This window comes from Bufo bufo, chromosome 4 (genome assembly GCF_905171765.1).
Source record: "Bufo bufo chromosome 4, aBufBuf1.1, whole genome shotgun sequence".
NCBI lineage: Eukaryota > Metazoa > Chordata > Amphibia > Anura > Bufonidae > Bufo > Bufo bufo.
Genome location: NC_053392.1, coordinates 20,301,718 through 20,327,923, shown reverse-complemented (window position 1 = coordinate 20,327,923; position 26,206 = coordinate 20,301,718). Strand labels below are relative to the sequence as shown.

Genomic DNA, 26,206 nt, shown 5'->3' with positions numbered 1-26,206 from the left:
TCTCTCTAGTGGTGGCTGAATAATCTGTGTGTAGTGAGCGCTCTCTAGTGGTGGCTGAATAATCTGTGTGTAGTGAGCTCCCCCAAGTGGTGGATGTATAATCTGTATGTAGTGAGCTCCCTCTAGTGGTGACTGTATAATCTGTATGTAGTGAGCTCCCTCTAGTGGTAGCTATATAATCTGTATGTAGTGAACTCCCTATAGTGGTGACTGTATAATCTGTATGTAGTGAGCTCCCTCTAGTGGTGGCTGTATAATCTGTATGTAGTGAGCTCCCCTTTGTGGTGCCAGTATACAGACAGTATTTTATCTCTCTTCCTGTGTGAATTGATTCTGAACAGATGATGGGACATAATCTGTCATCACTGCATTTTGCTGAGATTTATTGATAGCACATGGAGAAGCTGAGCTCTGAAATTAACAGATCTGTTGTCAGAAAGGAGACATTTTCAATAAATCAAAATTCTATTGACTGTGCAATCAGAATCTTCTTCATCTGGAAAACTATAAAATTTGAAAATAAATCCTTATCACTTTAATAAAAAGAAAAAGCAATTTGATTTATGTTTCACCAATTACGGAAGATCTACAATAAGAGAAGGCCGATTCCTTTAGTGGTTACTCTCTTTTCTTGCTTTATCTGTCTAAATCAATCGTCCATCCACCTATGTACTAGAAGAGATGAAAACATGTCGTTATACACGAGATACACGATATAAAACATTCCTGGTGCACACATAATAAAAAGGCAATGAATGGTTGGATATTATTTAGCTAATGTTAAACATCTTCTGAGACTTCACACTAAGAGAGACGGAAGGAGAGCTTCTTCCGCCTGAACTTAAATTCTCACAAGACTACAGCAGAGACTGTGCTCCATCAAATGTCTTAGAAGTTCTCAAGGTCTATCAATTCTCACCTGTGAAACCTGACCAAAAACCCAGTGATCCACAGATCCCTAGTTTGGAGATACGGGGACAGCAATTACCCAGAATTAATAATTACAAGACATTCTGTTATGTTACTTACAGGATCAGTGCATTCCCTTTTGCAGAAGGTATCACAGCACTTCTGTTTGTCAGGACATTGCCAATCATTTGTGCACCCATTACTACGAAGAGTATCAGTCATGCATGGTCTTCTCTTTGGACAAATCCCAGGTTTGTCTACCACTAGAAGAAACCGTGACACAATTATTGGATAATTTCATAAATCTGAATCATTGACCAGATGATTACACAATGTAACAATGAAAAGACCCCCCCCACACACCCACACACAATGTATCTGTAACACCCCAGAGTTGTGTTACTACACGCCTCTACCCCACTACTATCTTCTAAGAGCTTTCACACTGTCATCTGATATGATTTTGCTTATGTCTTCACAAATGTGCATGTAAAACTATGTTAAATGTAAATTTGCTTGTTATTTTCCAGGTTTACCAGCAGGTGGCAGCAATGCATTGGCCAGGTATTAGTCCTAGTTTAGCATATCTAGGCTGGAATGGATCATTCCAGCTTAGCCCCCCTCTGTGGAGGTGTGGACTGTTCCCACATCCTGCAGGATGGGTGGGGAGAAAGTTAGAGTCAGTGTAGCCCACCCCCTGCTAGGGGTAGGGTATGTGTGTGAGGAGATCCCCTGCATAGGGAAGAAAGCCAGGATCTTGTCTCGGCTGAGACATTGATCATATCCCCAGTCTGAGACCTGCACCTCAGCTCGACTAGAAGAAAGCAGACAATCTCCAGAGTTCCAGGAAGAAAGCATTCCCTGAGAAACTACCTGTGAGTAAAGTCCAGAGACCTAGGAGAAGCCATATCCTCCTCAGCTAGTCTGTCCCCACAAAACAGAGTTACAGAGAAGTGCAGAAGATTGAGTCCTGCCCCAATTACAGAGCTATCAAGCAGGCGTCCTATCATGCAAGCTCACATTTAAAGTACAGAAGTATTTATTCCCGCCAATGATTGCCAAAACCTGCTGGGACCAGAAACCAAAGATGTATACTGCTTTGATACAAGTTATCTTCAGTAAAGAAATGTTTGAACTTTATCTAAAGATCTGGACATAATTTCTGCTGCAAAATTCCTCTATTACTCTTACTATCACTACACTCAAATTTATTGCAAGTGAGCCAGGACCCAGGAGTCAAGCTGTACCCAGGTAGGAGACACGGTGACACAACTACCACAAAACTATAGAGACATTTTAGGCCATTACACCACTCTGGCATTACTAATCTGGGACGTGCGTTATAACACCTTGGAAGGGCCCTGGGGTAGTACCCTGCGCACGCTGCAATTGGCGTCACAAACAAACTACAAACTATTATCCACCCATATCCTGACCCACTGCATAAGTGGCGTCAGCGTACCCGTTCCTGGTCACTGCATTACCTAAACTCAGCTACTCACTTTCTAAATCGGCTATTTCCCGGCTGCAGGGATTGTATATCTCTGTGTACATCATGCATAGCTAGTCCGCTGTGGTGGTGAAACAGTTACTGTACAGGCAGAAAGAGAGACAAACAGGTGACAGGCATCACTCTTAGACTCACTTAGGCTACTTTCACATTAGCATGTCGTAGTTTTATTCCGGCCACCTCTCAACATGTTTGCAGTGCTGTGCCTGGACCTCCGGCACGCCCCCATTATAGTGATAGGGGCCCGAGCAGACTACCGGCGGCACGCATGCACTAGCGGCAGCAGGGATCCGGCAGGCTGTTCCCCCACCGGAGAAGGCTGCTGCTAATGTGAAAGTAGCCTTCTGGTTCAGATTTTGACCAAATAACTCAAGTGTGAACTGTAGCCTTACAGATCAATGTTAGCATCAGGTACAAAGAACCGTGGAGTGGCCCAAGATCCTACTATAGCGTGAAAGAGCTCTCTCCTTTTAAACCATCGTCAGCAGATTCCACTTAGATTTCTACAGAACCTGTTCTGTTACACGCTAATACAAGTAGTGTCCCCCTATATTCATATATTCGGACCGCAAGTAATTTTACCATTGATATATATATATATATATATATATATATTTAATATTTTAATATTACTTTTACTCTCTAATTTTTCTCATATTATTATGCATCACATTTTTCTCATCTAAATTATATGTGAGTACCTTTTCTAATGATTAGATTATTGCATCTATGTTATTATCATCATTTTTTATTTGCACACTACTCTATTTTATACTTTTTTTTAGACTTGATAAAGGAATCCGTAGAACCCCGAAACGCGTTGTCTCCCAATAAACTTCATGACATTCTACATCTGGTTGTGATCCTGCGCCTTATGTCCACATGCTCACTTGACTCTTATGGTCCAGTGGAGCTCAAGTACAAGAGTGGAGAGGGTGTCAACAGTAAGTTTGTGTTGACGTCACTGATTACTTCTTCTCATCCATCATAAGAAAAATAAATAAATGGATCCTGTCTTTTGAGCATCTGCCTTCACATGGTCAGCATTTGGTCAGTAATCCGTCAGTGATCAGAGATGACACGTGATTGGAAAGTTTGCATGTCTTCTTTGTTTTGTACCCAATTCCTGCTTCGGATTCCAAATCATGAGCATATCGTGATACAAAATAGGGACCATGTCATACAGGCCTTACAGCTGCTACACAGACAGGATCCGTTGTGTTTCTCATTTTTCCGTCCTTCTGACAGATCAGAAGGGTCAAATAAATAGTAATGTCAACAAGACCAAACAGGGACAATAGTGGCCCCGTCATGGAGTGGGGAGGGTGGCAACAGCATGAGGAGTCAACACAATGGCCCAGTCATAAAGTGGTGAGGTGAGGGGCAACAGCAGTGGCAGTAACAGCACAAGACAGTGGCAGTAGGAAAAGATGGCAGCAGATGCAGCAGTTGTGTGGCATCAGGCAGGTGGCAGCATCAGAATGGTGGCTGAAGCGAGTGGACATAAGTAATAGGTCATTTTTCACAATGCTTTGGTGTGGCACCCAGAATGAACTAGTCTTATAAATCAGGCACTGGCGTGTGGAAATCCTGGCTGATCCATGACTGATGCATCCTTACAAAGGTCAGTGTCTCTACATTTTGGGTGGAAAGGAAAGTTCTACTTGGGGTAACTATTAGTGTTGAGCGCGAATATTTGAAAAGCAAATTTTTATTGTGACTATCGCCACTTCGAGAATTCGCGAATATTTAGAATATAGTGCTATATATTCGTTATATCGAATATTTGCCATTATTTTCCATCTGAACACTTGATTCCTCTCTGCTTCTTGCTTGTGGGCCAATGAGATGGAAGCAATGTCAAGTTCACAACAATACTTAGTGCACCAATCAGTAATCTGTAGTCAGACCTGCTAAAATGTGAAGTTGCACGTAGTGCAAAAAACTATTCTAATCACTGCCGATAAGCGCAATCACAAATATATTGGAGCACTTGACTCTATCTGCATATAAAGCTATTGTAATGTTCTGCCGTGCCAACCATTTTTTCCAGTCTCAGGAGAAACTCATGAAACTTCTAGCAGCTTGAAAAATGTAGCCAAAGTGACCCACGCTTGTATTTCGTGTTACGAATTTGCATTACGTGATTTTTACATTGCTGATTTTTCACATTCAATAAAATAATCTTGAATTCTCGAATTCGCAAATATATGATGAATATTCTATAAAATACTCGTGAAATATTGCGAATTTGAATATAGTCCCTGCTGCTCATCACTAGTAACTATGCCCCCCCTCTGCAGTAAGCACCCGCTCTGATGCCACACTACTGGCCAGGCAGGAAAGCTTGTCCAGTGTAAACTCGACCAGCTGCGGCCACAAATCAAGTTTGGCTGCCCAGTAGTCCAGGGGATCTTTTTATGTGTAGTTACAGGGTGCAGTCTAAGTATACCACCACCTGCTGGTTCAGATTTTGCTCCATGTCCTGCTGCTGCTGGAGCTGGGTGGTTTCTTCAGTAGGCGGGTAAAGAAAAGTGCTCATTAGAGACTCCAGACTTAGGTCACTGCTGATGGAGCTGGTGATGCTCCTGCCCCCCCCTCCAGCAGTTATGGCAGTGAAACGTGAGCACAGAGGGCTCCCTGGTCCGACCTTCATGAGGATAGGTGACGGCACAAATAGGCAGCGACCAACTGACTACAGTAGCTGTTGACTGTCCTCTATAATAGCCAACATCGTACAATACTTTCTGAGCAGAAGGAATAGAAAAAGAAAGAAGCAGGTTGAGGTCAGATGGGGACACAAAGATTGTTCTTGGGCCATGCCAAGTAAACATAGTATGATAGGAACCGATGACTCCTGGCTGGGGGTGTCTGATGTTAGTTGAAATGATGTTGAATCAACCTTTCAAGGACAGCTGGGTTGCTGGTCAAAACACGACCACTGGATGACACTGGCAGCTCTGGCCTGTCGCTGAGTATACTGCTACCACAGCCATTTTTCTGTTGCTACTTCTGCCAGCTCCAGATACATTTTTGCCACTGCCTGTTCCCTTAGAAGGGCCTGTCACCTGTCTGTACTGAGACAGTAACTGTAAGGGTAATATAGCAGTAGTGTCAGGCTGCGATTTCACCCCAGAATCAAGGATGAATGGAATTATTCATGTATAAATGAATGTGAACACCCCACAATCTGTAGGCCGCAATTTCACCCCAATTACACAATCAAGGATTAAAGGATTAATTTAGGTATAAGGCTACTTTCACACTCGCGTTTGGTGCAGATCCTTCATATATCTGCTCAGACGGATCCGTTCAGATAATGCAACCGTCTGCATCCATTCAGAACGGATCTGTTTGTATTATCTTTAACATAGCCAAGACGGATCCGTCTTGAACACCATTGAAAGTCAATAGAGAACGGATCCATTTTCTATTGTGCCAGATTGTGTCTGACACACAATGTAAGTCAATGGGGACGAATCCGTTTGGCTCAGTTTTGTCAGACGGACACCAAAACGCTGCAAGCAGCGTTTTAGTGTCCGCCACCAAAACGGAATGAAGGTGGAACGGAGACAAACTGAGGCAAATTGAAACATTCTGAGTGGATCCTTTTCCATTCAGAATGCATTAGGGCAATTAGGTTTGGACCGCTTGTGAGAGCCCTGAACGGATCTCATAAACGGAAAATTATATCCTTACACTATGAATAATCTGTCTCTGAACTGCTCAATAGTAATGTTTTGTAAAAGGGGGTCATTTACTATGCTGAATTACACCTAAATTAGGCATATTTCAGGTACAGATAGTGGCACAACTAACCTATCTGCGACTTTGCCCCTATCATGCCAGGTCAAAAATTGTAGGCGGAGGGGCGAGCAGACCCATTTCATTCACCATTTTCTACACCTGCTTCAGGAGTAGAAAGAGGTCTAGATGTAAGACCACTCAGAAGCTGCGCCTCTTCATAACTTCGGCAGATTCACCACCAGTTTAGGGCTTTATTAAGACCGGCGTCTAAAACGCCTGTATAAATAAATGTGACCCAAAGCCTTTCCTAATCACTGTCCCTATGGCCTGTAATGTCTCTCCCTGCACTAAGTTCACTATAAAATGGCGGAGACAGAGCAGGAGGAGACTTTTTATAGGATTGTGACATCACAGAAGCTGGCTGCTGATTGGCTGGCTGCACGATGTTATCAGTGATCCCTCGTTCCCGAGCTTCTTACTTTAACTTTGTAACGTGCAGCAGCCATGATAGAAAAAATCAGATTTATTTCCAGAAAGTACAAGGAAATTTGGCTTTGTGACGAATCAAAGTTTTCCTGAAATTCACATTGAATTCCACTTTGTCAACTTCGATTCGCTCAACACTAATAGTAGCAGCTGGACAATAACACTGTGAGGGTGACATGGGACAAAACTGCTATGGACTTTATAATGGATTTCCACCGTGGATTATAGTAGGAGGCAAGTGGATGTTTATCTGCATGGACATTGACCTGTGGTGCAGATGTAATGTTTTACCCTTTGCAATGCATCGGGTGAAATCTGTGGCAAATTCAGAGCAAAATCCACAACAAAACTGTGTGTATCTCATGTGGATGTTTCTGCTGTGTGCCCCTTGTAGATGTACCCTAAAGAGGAACCAACTCGGGAAACCCTTCTTTACATATTACATGTTCTAAAGGTCCGGAGTATTTCTGTTAAAACAAGTTATCCACTGATCACAGGATAGGGGAAAACTATCAGATCGTCGGAGTTCCTACCACTGGGACCTCCACTAGTCATGAAAACAGGGGCCCTGTACCCCATGGAGCACCCTGAAACTGACACTGTACTCAGACCATCCCGGACCCTCTCAGGCCCTCCAATAGAAGTGAACTGGGCTCTTTCCAGTCCAGCCGCTTTGTCCATTTCAGGGGTCCCAGAGGGTCCGGGGCTCCCATTCTCATGATCAATAGGGTGCTAATGGTGGAACCTCCACCAATATGATAGTTATCCCCTATCCTGTGCATGAGTAATAACTTGTTATAACTGGAATAGCCATTTAATGAAGGCAAAATATAGTCTGCTGGCTAATAACATTTACATTATGGGAAGAATGTGCTAAGACTGATGTTTTTTACTTCCGTTTTAGTAACAAAATCTAATGGTGTACGATGTGCCAGAATTATTAAGCGATGATCATTTTGGAGAATGGTCAAGAGTTCTGTGCATGAGAGGGCAAAATCTACACCAGCAACCAGTGTAGATTTCAGGTCCAGTTTTCGGAGCACATGTAGGTAAATGGGTTGGGCTGCAAGAGTTCTGTCCTCGCCCTGACCACTTTTTGTAAAAGTAGCGAGGGGGCGGCGGGTGGGGGGGGGGGGGGAGTGCACAAAGTTAAACATGTCGGTAAAAATAGCACTTGCTCCAAAATGTAGGAATTTTCTACACCAAAAAAACAATCGTACAAATTTGATACATTCCCCTCTATATCTTTAGAAATCTCTGGTATAATTAATCACGTGTAATAGCATTTTCACTGTTTGCAGTAACCGAGCGCTGTATGGCAGTCTCCTGTGCTGTGTGTTCTGTGTGTACAGGTATTGTATGTCATTATACCAGAGTATTCATTTATGAATATGTTTGTTATTGACGTGGAGCTGCAGTTTCTTTAGAAGGTTGCATTGTGCCTCTCCTCTGTCAGAGATGCGCAAGTCTAGAAAACTATTCATACCCCTTGAACTTTTCCACATGTTTTCACGTTGCACCCACAAACTTAGATGTATTTCATTGGGATTTTATCTGATCGACCAACACAATGTGGCAACTATGTGTGAAGTAAAAAGAAAATGATACATGGTTTTAATTTTTTTTTTGTAAATAATAATCTGAAAAGTGTGGCATGCATTTGTACTCTGATACCCCTAAATAAAATCTAGTGTGACCAATTGCCTTCATGTAATTTATTCTCAGTATAACTCCAGCTGTTCTGTGAAAACCTCAGAAGTTTGTTAGAGACCATTAGTGATCAAATGGCATTATGAAAACTAAAAAACACACCAGACTGGTCAGGGATAAAGTTGTGAAGAATTGTAGTTAGGTTACAAAAACATATCCTAAGCTCTGAACATCTCATGGAAATTGTTCAATCCATCATCCAAAAATTGAAGGAGTATGGCACTACTGCAAACCTACCAAGACATGGCCATCCACCTAAACTGACAGCCCAGGCCAGGAGAGCACTAATTAGAGAAACAGCCAAGAGGCCAATGGTCACTCTGGGGGAGCAGCAGAGATCCACAGCTCAGGTAGGAGAATCTGTCCACAGGACAACTATTAGTCATGTACTCCACAAATCTGGCCTTTTTAAGTGGCAAGAAGATAGCCATTTTTGAAAGCCGGCCAAAAGAAGTTCTGTCTGCAGCTTGCCACAAACCATGTAGCAGACACAGCAAACATGTGGACGAAGAAGCTCTGGGCATAGGAGACTGAAGTTGAACTTTTTGGCCATAATGCAAAACGCTATGTGCAGAAAACTAACACAGCACATTACCCTGAAGACACCATCCACACCGTGTAACATGGTGATGGCAGCATCATGCTGGGGGAACGCTTTTCTTCAGCAGTGACAGGGAAGCTGGTCAGAGTTGGTGGTAAGATGGATGGAGCTAGATACAGAGCAATCCTGGAGGAAAACCTGGTAGAGGCTAAAAAAACTTGAGCCTGGGGTGGAGGGGTTAACCTTCCAGCTAGACAATGATCCTCAACATCCAGCCAGAGCTACAATGGAAGGGTTTAGATCAAAGCTTTCCATTCAATCTGACTGAGCGCAAGCTATTTTGCGTAAAAGAATGGACAAAAGTTTTAGCCTCTGGATTTGCAAAGATGGTAGAAACATACCCCAAAAGACATTCATCTGTAAATGCAGTAAAAGGTGGTTCTACAAAATGTAGAATGTATAATGCACACACTTTCCAGATTTTTTTTAAATTTGAAAACCATATATTAATTTATTTTCACATACTTTGTGTTGGTGTAAACCATAAAATCTCAAAAAAAATACAATATGTAAAAGTTCAAGTGGCATGAAAACTTTTTTCAATAATATGCAAAAAAAAACATGGAGCCACAGTTATGTGTCTTCAATAGAGATGAGCGAATTTAAGTTGGTGAAGTGGAATTCGTTACGAATTTCAGGAGAAATTCGAATCCCACCGAATGTGAATTTCCTCGCGCTTTGAGGTAATGAATAGCATTTTTCCTAAAATGGCTGCTGCACGTGTGAGGACATGGATAAAGGAACTGTGGGAAGGCGGGAGCACCCAAACTGACATGCATGCAGCCAATCAGCAGCCAACCAGCCCTGTGATGTCACAGCCCTATAAATAGCCTCAGCCATCTTAGATTCTGGATTCTACGATTCACCAGCGTACTTAGTGCAGGGAGAGACGTGTCTGCAGGTGCTAGGGACAGTGCTAGGAAAAACGTCATTTTGATAAGAAAAAACGATTTACAAGTTCAGGGAAAGATTATTCAAGGTGTAGGGAAAGGATAGGGAGGAATAATTCCACAGCATTTATGTAGAACAGGGCTCAGTAGGGGTGGTTACAGCCTGGGTAATAGCAACAATCCTATTACACCTTGCTGCACTGACTGGGGATCCAAATTGCCATTATACTGCTGCTTTTAGGTTTGCAATAGGTGATACCTCTGTAATTCCAGCAAACTGTTCTTGTTATTGGGGTGCAAGTGCTGTTTGATACAGCCTTTAACAGGGTTTATTGCTAGGAAATATTTCTACGTCTTATTTGCCCTTGTGCGGTGCAGTTATATGTTCTAAAGCATTTTTTAGCTTGTATTAGTGGGGAAAAAGGGCTTATTAGCCATTGTGTAATTATGTTCGAATATTACAGTCCTTTTTGTCGTATATTAGTGACAAAATACAAATATATTCACCGTTCATCATTGCACTTATCTGTTGAAAAGACTTTTGTGTAAAAATAGAATAAATTAGGGCCTAATTGCCGTTCAGCGGTGCAGTGAGATATTTTACAGCTCAGTTTGCCGTGTATTACTGGTGAAATACAAATATATTCGTCTTTCATTGTTGCATTTATCTGTTGAAAAGCATTTTGTGTAAAAATAGAATAAATTAGGGCCTAATTGACGTTCAACGGTGCAGTGAGATACTTTACAGCCCAGTTTGCCATGTGTTACTGGCGAAATAAAAAATATTTGATCTAACATTTGGTTATTTTATCTAACAGTATGTCAGACAGAGAAGTGCCAGGCCCTGCACACGGGAGTGTCGGAGGCCTAAATGCTTCTGGAACAGGCAGAGGTCGCAGCAGAGTAAGGGGCTATGGCAGCAGGGGTCACTTTGAGAGGCCTGAGCTCCCATTGTCAGCTAGCGGTCATGTAGTGACCAGCAACCCAGCGGTTCTTGAATGGTTAACTCGATCTTCGTTACATATCTTACATCAGACACCCCCAGCCAAGAGTCAGTGGGTTCGTCAGACACAACCCTTAGTTGGCATGGCCCGGGAGCAGGTCCTGTGCCCTCACCTGTCCTCAACCTGCCTTAGTCCTTTTCTGCTCCTTCACTGCGAGAAGAATTATATGCTGTGAGCTCAGCTCAACTATACAGCGATGACGAGCTACTAGGGGACAGTCAGTAGCTATTGGCCAACCAAGATGTTGAGGAGACATCCGCTGCTTTCTCCGCTAGGCGGGCAAGTAGTGATGAGGAGAGTGGCATGGGAGCTGGTGTTGCGAGCGGTCAGGCTCCTGACCCAGAGACGGTTGAGGAGGACATCAGTGACGTCCAGACACTACTCGATGATGATGATGTAGCTGATCGCACTTGGGAGGTGGGTGACGAAGGGGCTTCATCATCATCGGGAGAAGTGGGTGGCAGCATGCCTGAGACCCAGTGGCGGAGCCAGAAAGTCGCTAGCGTGGACAGGAGTCAGCAGGGTGGCAGCAGTGGGAGGTCGGCAGCCAAAAAGGCCTGGGGTATACCACCCGCTTTGCAGGAGTCTACCTGCCCGGGTAGTAGCGGTGCAGGGGCTAAAGGAGGCAGCAGCGGTAGCAGTCAGTCAGTGCGTAGTGTTGGGGGTAAAATCACCTACTCGGCGGTGAGACAGTATTTTTTTTAAGCCGCCGGAGGAGGTGAATGTGGCCATATGTAGAATCTGTGTGCAGAGGGTGAAGCGTGGCCAGGGGGCCAATGTTGCCACTACGGCCCTGCATCAACATATGCAGCGTCGCTATAAAGCGCTGCATCACCCACTGGCACGCACCTGGTTTCTGGCAGTCAAGGCTCCACCACCTCAGCTGAAGGAAGCTGTCTGTAACTCCCATCATCTGCCGGTCCAGATGCTCTTGCTCCTCGTCATGCATTCCGTCAGCAATCGATCACCGAAGCGATTGCCAAGAGACAACAGTATGCGTGCATTCATCCAACGGCGCAGAAGCTGAATGTGCTCCTGGCCAAGTTGCTGGTGCTTCAGTCCCTCCCTTTCTAAGTGGTATACTCTGCACCTGTCAGAGAACTGATGGCTTGTGCCTAGCCGAGGTGGAGAGTCCCAAGTTGTCAATTCTTTGCCCAAAAAGCAGTACCAGCCCTGCACACGTATGTAGAACAGAAGGTGGGCCAGTCCTTGAGCCTGTCGGTGTCTGACAAAGTGCACCGCAGCGCTGACGTGTGGAGCTGTAACTACGGTCAGGGAGAGTACATGTCCTTTACAGCCCACTGGGTGAATATTGTTCCTGCACAGCCACAACAGCAACTTGGCCAGTTGGAACCGCTTCCGCCTTCATGTTGCCACGCAGTTGGTCAAGCGAGAATGTCCGCCTCTGCATCCTCATCCACCACCGTGCCCTCAGCCTCCACTGCAGGGACAAGTCACAGTGCCCCTCCAGCATACCACATGTGCAGGGCATGGCAGTGTCACGCTGTTCTGCACCTCGTTTGCCCGGGCGAACGGAGTCACACAGGGGAGGAACTGCTCCATGTCCTTCATCAAGAAATCGAATCCTGTCTTTCTCTGCGATAACTCAAAATCGGAACCATGGTGACGCACAACTGGAAGAACATTATGTCGGCGCTGGGTCAAGGAAGGCTGATCCATGCGCCCTGCATGGCATAAATGTTCAATCTGGTTGTCAAGCGGTTCCTGATGTCTTCCACCCATCTGCAAGACATCCTAAAAATGACCAGGAAACTTTGCATGCACTTCAGGCACTCGTACACCGCTAAGCACACCCTCCTCAAGCTGCAGCGGCAGAACAGCATCCTCCAACATAGGCTGATATGCAACGTTTCCACCCATTGGAATTCCACCCTCCATATGTTGGACCGACTATACGAACAGAGAAAGGCCATTTCCTGATGATCCAAGCAGAGAGGAGTACTCCCCTGTACGGATGATCGTACCGAATTTTGGGGTGTCCGTGACACGGACCCGAACATTTTCGTAAAAGTCAGGGTTCGGGTTCGGTGTTCGGCGCTTTCTTGGCGCTTTTTGAAAGGCTGCAAAGCAGCCAATCAACAAGCGTCATACTACTTGCCCCAAGAGGCCATCACAGCCTTGCCTACTATTGGCATGGCTGTGATTGGCCAGTGCAGCATGTGACCCAGCCTCTATATAAGCTTGGGTCACGTTGCGCTGCACGTCACTCTGCTGATTCAAGCATAGGGAGAGGTTGCAGCTGCGACGTTAGGGCGAGATTAGGCAGATTAACTCCTCCAAAAGACTTCATTCTGTGATCGATCTGCAGCTGTGGATCACTGAAGTGCTAATATTGACTTGCTCACTTTTTTGAGGCTGCCCAGAGCGTTTTTAGATCACTTTTTTTCTGGGGTGATCGGCGGCCATTTTGTGACTTGTGGTGCGCCAGCACAAGCTATCACCAAGTGTATTTAACCATCAATAGTGTGGTTATTTTGTGCTATATCCTACATCAGCTGCAGGCTGAGCCTGTGTCACCGAAGTGCATTTAACCATTAACAGTCTGGTTATTTTTTGGCCATATACTACATCTGGTGCAGGCTGAGCCTGTGTCACCGAAGTGCATTTAACCATCAACAGTCTGGTTATTTTTTGGCCATATACTACATCTGGTGCAGGCTGAGCCTGTGTCACCCAAGTGCATTTAACCATCAACAGTGTGGTTATTTTTTGGCCATATACTACATCAGGGGCAAGTTGAGCCTGTCACCCAGCGCCTAAAAAATAGACCTGACATTTCTATTCAACCAAATCTGTACTGTTTTAGCTGGTCAAGTTATTTGTAGTGACCGTAAAAGCACTTTTTTTTCTGGGTTGAAAAACTATTCCCAAATTTGCCATTCTCAAAATAACTAGTTTCTGGTATTTGAGGCCTACTTGAAATCTATCCCAAAAAGGATATCTTACATTGAAGGTACTGATAGTGTCATTCAGAAAAACCTAAGACACACGCTACCGTGCAGATAGAAGTCTGATTCTGTGATTAAACCTATACCTGTCACACAGCGCAAAAAAAAAAACAGGCCTCACATTTTTATTCAACCAAATCTGTACTGTTTTAGCTGGTCAAGTTATTTCTAGTGACCGTAAAAGCACATTTTTTTTTCTGGGTTGAAAAACTATTCCCAAATTTGCCATTCTCAAAATTGTGGTGAACGGGAACAATGAGGAAAACATCTAATAAGGGACGCGGACGCGGACGTGGACATGGTCGTGGTGGTGTTAGTGGACCCTCTGGTGCTGGGAGAGGACGTGGCCGTTCTGCCACAGCCACACGTCCTAGTGAACCAACTACCTCAGGTCCCAGTAGCCAGCAGAATTTACAGCGATATTTGGTGGGGCCCAATGCCGTTCTAAGGATGGTTAGGCCTGAGCAGGTACAGGCATTAGTCAATTGGGTGGCCGACAGTGGATCCAGCACGTTCACATTATCTCCCACCCAGTCTTCTGCAGAAAGCGCACAGATGGCGCAGGAAAACCAAGCCCATCGGTCTGTCACATCACCCCCATGCATATCAGGGAAACTGTCTGAGCCTCAAGTTATGCAGCAGTCTCTTATGCTGTTTGAAGACTCTGCTGCCAGGGTTTCCCAAGGGCATCCACCTAGCCCTTCCCCAGGGGTGGAAGAGATAGAATGCACTAACGCACAACCACTTATTTTTCCTGATGATGAGGACATGGGAATACCACCTCAGCACATCTCTGATGATGACGAAACACAGGTGCCAACTGCTGCGTCTTTCTGCAGTGTGCAGACTGAACAGGAGGTCAGGGATCAAGACTGGGTGGAAGACGATGCAGGGGACGATGAGGTCCTAGACCCCACATGGAATGAAGGTCGTGCCACTGACTTTCACAGTTCGGAGGAAGAGGCAGTGGTGAGACCGAGCCAACAGCGTAGCAAAAGAGAGAGCAGTGGGCAAAATCAGAACACCCGCCGCCAAGAGACTCCGCCTGCTACTGACCGCCGCCATTTGGGACCGACCACCCCAAAGGCAGCTTCAAGGAGTTCCCTGGCATGGCACTTCTTCAAACAATGTGCTGACGACAAGACCCGAGTGGTTTGCACGCTGTGCCATCAGAGCCTGAAGCGAGGCATTAACGTTCTGAACCTTAGCACAACCTGCATGACCAGACACCTGCATGCAAAGCATGAACTGCAGTGGAGTAAACACCTTAAAAACAAGGAAGTCACTCAGGCTCCCCCTGCTACCTCTTCTGCTTCTTCCGCCTCGGCCTCTTCTGCTGCTGCCGCTGCCGCCGCCTCGGCCTCTTCCTCTGCCTCTGGAGGAACGTTGGCATCTGCCGCCCAGAAAACATGGGACGTACCACCAACACCACCACCTGCGTCACCAAGCATCTCAACCATGTCACACGGCAGCGTTCAGCTCTCCATCTCACAAACATTTGAGAGAAAGCGTAAATTCCCACCTAGCCACCCTCGATCCCTGGCCCTGAATGCCAGCATTTCTAAACTACTGGCCTATGAAATGCTGTCATTTAGGCTGGTGGACACAGACAGCTTCAAACAGCTCATGTCACTTGCTGTCCCACAGTATGTTGTTCCCAGCCGCCACTACTTCTCCAAGAGAGCTGTGCCTTCCCTGCACAAACAAGTGTCGGATAAAATCAAGTGTGCAATGCGCAACGCCATCTGTGGCAAGGTCCACCTAACCACAGATACGTGGACCAGTAAGCACGGCCAGGGACGCTATATCTCCCTAACTGCACACTGGGTAAATGTAGTGGCGGCTGGGCCCCAGGCGGAAAGCTGTTTGGCGCACGTCCTTCCGCCGCCAAGGATCGCAGGGCAACATTCTTTGCCTCCTGTCTCCTCCTCCTCCTACTCAGCTTCCTCCTCCTCTTCTTCCACCTGCTCATCCAGTCAGCCACACACCTTCACCACCAACTTCAGCACAGCCCGGGGTAAACGTCAGCAGGCCATTCTGAAACTCATATCTTTGGGGGACAGGCCCCACACCGCACAGGAGTTGTGGCGGGGTATAGAACAACAGACCGACGAGTGGTTGCTGCCGATGAGCCTCAAGCCCGGCCTGGTGGTGTGCGATAATGGGCGAAATCTCGTTGCAGCTCTGGGACTAGCCGGTTTGACGCACATCCCTTGCCTGGCGCATGTGCTGAATTTGGTGGTGCAGAAGTTCATTCGCAACTACCCCGACATGTCAGAGCTGCTGCATAAAGTGCGGCCATCTGTTCGCGCTTCCGGCGTACACACCCTGCCGCTGCTCGCCTGTCTGCGCTACAGCGTAACTTCGGCCTTCCCGCTCACCGCCTCATATGCGACGTACCGACCAGGTGGAACTCCACCTTGCATATGCTGGAAAGACTGTGCGAGCAGCAGCAGGCCATAGTGGAGTTTCAGCTGCAGCACGCACGGGTCAGTCGCACTGTGGATCAGACACACTTCACCACCAATGACTGGGCCTCCATGCGAGACCTGTGTGCCCTGTTGCGTTGTTTCGAGTACTCCACCAACATGGCCAGTGGCGATGACGCCGTTATCAGCGTTACAATACCACTTCTATGTCTCCTTGAGAAAACACTTAGGGCGATGATGGAAGAGGAGGTGGCCCAGGAGGAAGAGGAGGAAGAGGGGTCATTTTTAGCACATTCAGGCCAGTCTCTTCGAAGTGAATCAGAGGGAGGTTTTTTGCAACACCAGAGGCCAGGTACAAATGTGGCCAGACAGGGCCCACTACTGGAGGACGAGGAGGACGAGGATGAGGAGGAGGTGGAGGAGGATGAGGATGAAGCATGTTCACAGCGGGGTGGCACCCAAAGCAGCTCGGGCCCATCACTGGTGCGTGGCTGGGGGGAAACACAGGACGATGTCGATACGCCTCCCACAGAGGACAGCTTGTCCTTACCTCTGGGCAGCCTGGCACACATGAGCGACTACATGCTGCAGTGCCTGCGCAACGACAGCAGAGTTGCCCACATTTTAACGTGTGCGGACTACTGGGTTGCCACCCTGCTGGATCCCCGGTACAAAGACAATGTGCCCACCTTACTTCCTACACTGGAGCGTGATAGGAAGATGCGCGAGTACAAGCGCACGTTGGTAGACGCGCTACTGAGAGCATTCCCAAATGTCACAGGGGAACCAGTGGAAGCCCAAGGCGAAGGCAGAGGAGGAGCAAGAGGTCGCCAACGCAGCTGTGTCACGCCCAGCTCCTCTGAGGGCAGGGTTAGCATGGCAGAGATGTGGAAAAGTTTTGTCAACACGCCACAGCTAACTGCACCACCACCTGATACGGAACGTGTTAGCAGGAGGCAACATTTCACTAACATGGTGGAACAGTACCTGTGCACACCCCTCCACGTACTGACTGATGGTTCGGCCCCATTCAACTTCTGGGTCTCCAAATTGTCCACGTGGCCAGACCTAGCCTTTTATGCCTTGGAGGTGCTGGCCTGCCCGGCGGCCAGCGTTTTGTCTGAACGTGTATTCAGCATGGCAGGGGGCGTCATTACAGATAAACGCAGCCGCCTGTCTACAGCCAATGTGGACAAGCTGACGTTCATAAAAATGAACCAGGCATGGATCCCACAGGACCTGTACATCCCTTGTGCAGATTAGATATTAACTACCTCCCCTTAACAATATATTATTCTACTCCAGGGCACTTCCTCATTCAATACTATTTTTAATTTCATTTTACCATTATATTGCCGGGCAACCCAAAGTTGAATGAACCTCTCCTCTGTCTGGGTGCCGGGGCCTAAATGTGTGACAGTGGCCTGTTCCAGTGGTGGGTGACGTGAAGCCTGATTCTCTGCTATGACATGAAGACTTATTCTGTGCTGACATGAAGCCAGATTCTCTGTTACATGACCTCCCTCCTCTGCCTGGGTGCCTGGGCCTAAATATGTGACAGTGGCCTGTTCCAGTTGTGGGTGACGTGAAGCCTGATTCTCTCCTATGACATGAAGACTGATTCTGCGCTGACATAAGGCCAGATTCTCTGTTACGGGACCTCTCTCCTCTGTCTGGGTGACGGGGCCTAAATATGTGACAGTGGCCTCTTCCAGTGGTGGGTGACATAAGGCCAGATTCTCTGTTACGGGACCTCTCTCCTCTATCTGGGTGCCGGGGCCTAAATATGTGACAGTGGCCTCTTCCAGTGGTGGGTGACATGAAGCCAGATTCTCTGCTATGACATGAAGAGACTGATTCTCTGCTGACATGAAGCCAGATTCTTTGCTATGGCATGAAGAGACTGATTCTCTGCTGACGTGAAGCCAGATTCTCTGCTATGGGACCTCTGTCCAATTGATATTGGGTCATTTTTATTTTTTACATTTTTATTTTAATTCATTTCCCTATCCACATTTGTTTGCAGGGGATTTACCTACATGTTGCTGCCTTTTGCAGCCCTCTAGCTCTTTCCTGGGCTGTTTTACAGCCTTTTTAGTGGCCAAAAGTTCGGGTCCCCATTGACTTCAATGGGGTTCGGGACGAAGTTCGGGTCGGGTTCGGATCCCGAACCCGAACATTTCCGGGAAGTTCGGCCGAACTTCTCGAACCCGAACATCCAGGTGTTCGCTCAACTCTACTCCCCTGTGTAACTTCGATGTCAGCCAGTGGTAGCTCATGCGTGACACCTAACGTTTGCTTAGGCCCTTTGAGGACTACGGGATGAACAACGTCATTCCACTGCCTCATGTCCTGGAACAGATGCTGGTAAATATGGCTGGTCAGGGGAATGGAGACATGGCGCCTACATCTCATGGCCACATGACCCCTGTGGGGGCTGAACTGGAGGAGGAGGAGGACATTGGAGCACAAGCAATGTGTAGCGAAATGAGTGGTTTTGCTACACAGGTGAAAGGAGAGGAGGAGCAGGGGCAGGCAGAGGAACTACAGGGCGATGAGGAAGATGAGGCAGAGGACCCAGACACACCGTGGCAGTATGCAGTGGAGATGGAGGCAGGGAGTCCCTCCGAGTCACTTGCACAAACCGTCCTATGCATGTTCACTTAGTGACATAGTAACATAGTTTATAACACCAAAACAAGACATCTGTCCATCCAGTTCAGCCTGTTATCTACTTGCTTGTGTAGTGACAGCCGAATTGTCACAATTCGGCAGGGAAATGAATTCTGGCTCTCCACCTTGTTGGACTCTCGCTATCGGTCCAAAATGGGGGCCTTTTTTACACCCGCTGAGAGGGAGGACAAACTGAACTACTATAGAGACATCATATGTAGTCAGTTAGTCGCTACCTATCTGCACCATCATCCATCCTCTCTAAGGTGTGATATGGGGGGGCCCACTGCACTCACGTTCCTCTACCATGGCTGCTGGGGAGGGGTGGGGTTGCAGGAGCAGTACCAGATCCATCAGCAGCAGCCTGAGTCTAGAGTTGCTGATGAGCAGCTTTCTTCGCCTGCTTAGTGAAGAAACTACTCACCAGCATCAAGACCTGAACCAGCAGATGGTGGCATACTTGGACAGAACCCTACCACCCCACATTGAGGATACGCTGGACTACTGGGCAGCCAAACTGGATTTGTGGCCGCAACTGGCAGAGTTTGCCCTGGAAAAGCTGTCCTGCCCGGTCAGTAGTGTGGCATCAGAGGGGGTGTTAAGTGCGGCGGAGGCCATAGTTACCCCAAGGAGAACTTGCCTGTCCACCCAAAATGTGGAGAGACTGACCTTTGTCAAGATGAATCAGGCATGGATCAGCCAGGATTTCCACCCACCAATTCCAGATGCATAAGACTAGATCATCTATGGTGCCACACCAACACTTTGACAAAAGAGACTGGTTACTTCTGGCTACTTGACTCCGCTATTATTCTGATGCTGCCACCCGCCTGAGGCCACACATCTGATGCCAAGTGCTGCTTCTTTTACCCACCATCTTCAGCGGGTACTGGTATTGCCACCCACCTCCACACTATGTCACCTTGCCACTCTTTGGCCTTCTGATGCTGCTGCCACCTCCACACTCTGTCGATGTGCCACTGTGTGGCCTACTGATGCTGCCGCCACCTACAGACTCTGTAATTGGACCATGCTGTGGTCTCCTCATGCTGCTGCCACCTCCACACTATGTCACCTTGCCACTCTGTGACCTTCTGATGCTTCTGCCACCTCCACACTCTTTCATTGTGCCACTCTGTGGCCTCTTGATGCTTCCGCCACCTCCACACTATGTCACCTTGCCACTCTGTGGTCTCCTCATGGTGCTGCCCCCTTCACATTATGTCACCTTGCAACTCTGTGGCCTCCTGATTCTGCCGCCACCTCCACACTAAGTCACCTTGCCCCTCTGTGGCCTTCTAATGCTTCTGCCACCTCCACACTCTGTCATTGTGCCACTCTTTGGCATCTTGATGCTGCTGCCACCTACACACTATGTCACCTTGCAACTCTGTGGCCTCCTGATTCTGCCGCCACCTCCACACTAAGTCACCTTGCCCCTCTGTGGCCTTCTAATGCTTCTGCCACCTCCACACTCTGTCATTGTGCCACTCTTTGGCATCTTGATGCTGCTGCCACCTACACACTATGTCACCTTGCCACTCTGTGGTCTCCTCATGCTGTGCCACCTTCACATTATGTAACCTTGCCACTCTGTGACCTCCTGATGCAGCCTCCACATTCACACTATGTCACCTTGCCACTCTGTCGCCTTCTGATGCTTCCTCTACAGCCACACTCTGTCGACGTGCCACTCTGTGGCCTCTTGATGCTGCCGCACCTACAGACTCTGATTGGGCCACTCTGTGGTCTCCTCATGCTGCTTCAACCCTTCCCACTTCATGACTGGGCCACTATTTAGCCTTTTTGGCTTGGCTGACATCATGATTTATTTTACCCTTCCTCTGACCTGTCAGAAGGAAGGTAAAATGAGACGCACAATGGATCCTGTCTATGTAGCAGCTGTAAGGCTTGTATGGTCCCATCAGAATTGGCTTGTGATTTGGTAGGCAAAAGCAGGAGTGGGTACAAAACAAAGAAGACATGCAAATATTCCATTCACGTGTCATCTCTGTTTTGGATTCACTACAGTTTTTTTTGGCATTAGCTGCTTACTAGCTGGATTACTGACCAAATGCTGACCGAGTGAAGGCGGATGCTCCACAGACAGGATCTGTTTTTTGTGGGTTATTGTTCTGACGGATCAGAGGAAGGGCAAAATAATCAGTGACATCAACACAAACTTACTGCTGACCCCCTCTCCACTCTGTCGGGGGGCTCTACTTGTATAAGCGTTTAATAGAACAGGTTCTGTAGACATCTATGTGGAATCAGCTGACGATGGTGTAAAAGGAGTGCGTTTCTTCTTGGCGCTAACATCGAAGTGTAAAGCTGAGTTGGCCCCGTGACTGCCCAAAAAGTAAAGTGTGCAGTGATTCTAAGAGCGACGCCTGTCATCTGCCATACGGACTCACAGTATTATTTCACTACCACAGCAAACTCCCTATATGTGTTACTACAAGGCACAGTGTTCTACACCACTATAAAGGCTCTCTGCAGCCAGGAAATAGCTGTTTTTTTAAAGTAATTTACCGCAAATAAATTCTGATTAAGGGTCCATTCACACGTCCGTTTTTTCTTTCCTGATCTGTTCCGTTTTTTCTGGAACAGATCTGGACCAGATCTGGACCCATTTATTTTCAATGGGTCCTGGAAAAAAATGGACAGCACAATGTGTGCTGTCCGTTTCCGTTGTTCCGTTCCACGTGTCCGTTTAAATATAAAACATGTCCTATTCTCTTCCTGAAAAATCGGATCCTGGTACAATACAAAGTCAATGGATCCGCAAAAAACGGATGACATACGGATGACATACGGATGACATACGGAAACATTTTCAGGAACAACGGATCCGCAAAAAACGGACAGAAAATCGGATTATAGAAAAATACTGACGTGTGAATGTAGCCTAAAGCAAATTTTTTTTCAAAAATTCGGAGAAACGGCTAATAGAATTTTTGAAAAATTCTCTCATCTCTAGTCTTCAACATAGTGAAAGCCAGACATCCCTCCAGGGAAGGAAAACAAAGCAAAGGGGTTTCCCCATTTTAGGGATCAACAGAATAATTGTACATATGTGACTTACGAGGCAAAATATTTATGCACTGGTTCCAACAAAGAGAGCAACAAATCTCATCACGAGAACAATCTGCATCTGTAGAGCACTGATTAATCACACCAAATGGAGGACAGAGTACTGGGGCCAAAGGGCGAAACCTGGGATTAACTGCAAGAGATAAAACAAAAGAAGTATACACCAATGATATACTAATCAGATTATACTGCAAAATAAGATCAGACACCAGGGAGGAGAAATGCACAAAAGAAGTGAAGAGACACAAATTCCTAATAAAATGACAAAAAAAAGTGGTACTGTGCAGTGTCCATATATACAGAATAAGAGCAGATACTGAGAATTACACCCAGTATACAGGACAGGAGAAGTGGTACTGTGCAGTGTATATATATACAGAATAAGAGAAGATACTGAGGATTACACCCAGTATACAGGAAAGGAGAAGTGGTACTGTGCAGTGTATATATATACAGAATAAGAGCAGATACTGAGGATTACACCCAGTATACAGGACGGGAGAAGTGGTACTGTGTACAGCCCATGTATGCACTTTAAAATAGCATTATTTTGTATCCAATCTCCGACATTTCTTACCAACATCAATTCCTGGGGAGTTACCTTTCCCTTTTGTTGTTCCTCCATTGAACAGAAGAGACAGAAGAACCAGCGCAGTCACTTGTTCCATATCTGTTTAGTACTGGAGATAACCAAATGTTTTCTCCATTGTATAAATGTAGGAAGGAGGAAATATCGGGTGGTTATTGGAGCAGTGTAAGTAAATATTTTAATTAGGAATTTTGGATGATTTCCCTCTTCTGAGTCATCAAGGTATCTTCCTTATTATGTTCACTGTTTCTGCAGAATGATTGTTTTGCGAGGACACCTGTGGCCATATTCTCCTTCCTCCAGCTATTTGTATCTACTGAGGATTTCATACAGAATTAACACAAAGACTCTGAGAACTAATAACACTTCAGGCAACGATTAAAAAGAGTCTAATGCCTAAGATTAAAATCACAAGGAAACTGCAAGTGACATAAACTGTCATTATTTATAGATCCACTCAACCTTAAAAGGTCCTGCAGTGTGAGCCCTAATCTGTGTACATCATCATCCTCAGTGTCATTGACGGATGTTACTTGATAAATTGCACATTTCTTATACTTTAGTTGTGTTTTTAATTTAAGAAAAAAATTCTTATTTTAGTATTCCAAAATATTGGTCCCCATTATAAATTTTTGCTTTGTACAGTAGCTTTCTGTGGTGGGAAGAAGAGTTCTGAGAAAGTTGGAGAAGACATCGTAGATATTCTCAGACATTTCTCTTTTGTACAAAAAAGCCTCTTCTTTTGCCCTTTTTAATACACCTCATTGGATTCCACTTGATTACCAATCTGGTGGTGGAAAGGTTATTGCAAACCATGTGTTTCTCGTAGTCCGTTCTAGTGTCTTTGATTATTGGTTCCTTTTTGGTCAGAGCAGACACCTTTAGGTAGAGGGAGGAAGGTCCTGCGCTACCATTTCTAGTGGTAAGAGCTATAATATCTATTGGTAGTTAGTCTGATCAGGTCATTGATTTTAACAAAGCCCCAAGCAGAAGAAGAACCTTCTAGTTTAAACCCTAGAATGTCTGATCCATGATGACTCTGTTTTGATAATTCAGTTCTGCAAGGAAGACAAATCTGAGTTAGGCCCTTAAATCTAACACTGAATCTTACGTGTGGGTGCTGTAGTGAAAAGGCAGACGTGGGTGTCAACTTCTATTAAACTTTACTTCAACAGGGGCACAATGCTTGATGGTTACACTAACAATGATGACAAGATTTTATGGATATAACGTGGGACTTGGTGGCTTAACAGTCTCTTAAAGCTTCAGAGTGCAGAGAACAGTCTCCTTTAACAGGCACATTGCATCCTGGTATTGGTCTGAAAAGCCTATAAGTGCAATTCACAATATCTGATTATGAGTAGGCTCGGTTGCTGGTAGAGATGAGTAAATCAGTTGTAGACTAATTGGATTCATCACAAATCTCAAACAAATCCAAAGTTTTGGGGATTTGGTTCAGATGAATCACCATGCAAAATGGTGACCAACATTTTTTACCTCAAAATTCAGTACAATAGCCAGGAAAAAAGGTCAGTAAAGATAAAGTTAGAGAGTTAGTTGCACCCCGGCTTGTCCACCATGGTTTGCTGTCAGACTGGCCACTAATTAGAAAGAAGGATATTGGCTGGTCCATCAGGTTCTCTGCTAGCTATTTAGAGATGAGCAAATTTTTCCAAAATTCGATTCGGCCGGTTCGATCCAAATTTATTCGCGGAGAATTACGTTAAAAAACGTCTATTTCCGGGCTGCAAAGAGCCTTTATAGTGGTGTAGAAAAGAACACTTTGCCTTGCAGTAACACACATAGGGAGTCTGCTGTGGTAGTGAAATAATACTGTGAGTCAGTATGACATGCAGATGACAGCCGTCGCTCTTAGAATCACTGCACACTTCACTTATTTGGGCAGTCACGGGGCCAAAACTGACTAAATAACTCACGTATGAACTCAGCCTTACAGGTCAATGTTAGCGCCAAGAAGCAGCGCACTCCTTTTACACCGTCGTCAGCTGATTCCACATAGATGTCTACAGAACCAGTTCTATTAAACACTTATACAAATAGAGCCCCCGACAGAGTGGAGAGGGTGTCAGCAGTAAGGTTGTGTTGACGTCACTAATTAATTTTCCCCATTCTCTGATTTGTCAGAACAAAAACCCACAAAAATGTCTGTGGAGCATCCACCTTCACTCGGTCAGTATTTGGTCAGTAATCCATCAGTATTGCTAATGCCAAAAAAAACAGGAGTGGATCCAAAACAGAGATGACACGTGAATTGAATATTTGCATGTCTTCTGTGTTTTGTACCCACTCCTGCTTTTGGCTACCAAATAATAAGCCAATTCTGATGGGACTATACAGACCTTAAAGCTGCTACACAGACAGGATCCGTTGTGCGTCTCATTTTTCCTTCCTTCTGACAGATCAGAAGAAGTGTCAAACAAATGATAATGTCAGCCAGGCCGAAAGCAAAAATAGCGGCCCAGTCATGAAGTGGGGAGGGTGGGAACAGCATGAGAAGTTCACAGAGTGGCCCAATGACCGAGTTTGGAGTTGGCAGCAGCATGAGGAAGCCACAGAGTGGCACAATCACAGAGTCTGGAGGTGTCGGCAGCAGCAGCATCATGAGGAGGCCACAGAGTGGCACAATGACAGAGTCTGGAGTTGGCGTCAGCAGCATTAGGAGAAGGCCACTGAGTGGCACAATGACAGAGTGTGGAAATGGCGGCAGCATCAGGAGGAGGCCACAGAGTGGCAAGGTATTATAGTGTGGATAAGGCAGCAGCAGCATCAGGATACCCCGCAGTGGCAAGGTGACATAGAATGGATACGGCAACAGCAGCATCAGGATACCACAGAATGGCAAGGTGACATAGTGTGGATACGGCAGCAGCATCATCATCAAGATGCCACAGAATAGAAAGGTGACATAGTGTGGAGATGGCAGCAGCAGCATCAGGATACCACAGAGTGCAAAGGTGACATATTGTGGAGATGACAGCAGCTTCAGGATACCACAGAGTGTCAATGTGACAAAGCATGGATACAGCAGCAGCATCAGGATACCACAGAGTGGCAAGGTGACATAGTGTGGATAAGGCAGCAGCAGTATCAGGGTGCCACACAGTGGCAAGGTGACATAGTGTGGATACAGAAGCAGTAGCATCAGGATACCACAGAGTGGCAAGGTGACATAGTGTGGATATGGCAGCAGCAGCATCATGATACCATACAGTGGCAAGGTGACATAGTGTGGATAAGGCAGCAGCATCAGGATACCACAGAGTGGCAAGGTGACATAGTGTGGATAAGGCAGCAGCAGCAGTATCAGGGTGCCACACAGTGGCAAGGTGACATAGTGTGGATACAGCAGCAGTAGCATCAGGATACCACAGAGTGGCAAGGTGACATAGTGTGGATATGGCAGCAGCAGCATCATGATACCATACAGTGGCAAGGTGACATAGTGTGGATAAGGCAGCAGCATCAGGATACCACAGAGTGGCAAGGTGACATAGTGTGGAGATGGCAGCAGCAGCTGCATCAGGAGACCACAAGGTGACCCAGTGACAGAGTGGGGCAATGGGTCGCATTACCAG

General features: G+C 46.2%; 1 protein-coding gene across 1 annotated transcript; it reads right to left on the bottom strand.

The window, feature by feature from the left end:
- Positions 1 to 636: 636 nt before the first annotated feature.
- LOC120997775 (WAP four-disulfide core domain protein 8-like) lies at positions 637 to 22,722 on the bottom strand. Its single transcript, XM_040428042.1, has 4 exons — positions 22,599 to 22,722; positions 22,014 to 22,154; positions 1,030 to 1,172; positions 637 to 672 (listed from the first exon to the last, which is right to left on the bottom strand). The coding sequence occupies exons 1-4, from the start codon at positions 22,687 to 22,689 to the stop codon at positions 637 to 639; spliced, it is 411 nt and encodes a 136-aa protein (XP_040283976.1). The 5' UTR covers positions 22,690 to 22,722.
- Positions 22,723 to 26,206: the final 3,484 nt, after the last annotated feature.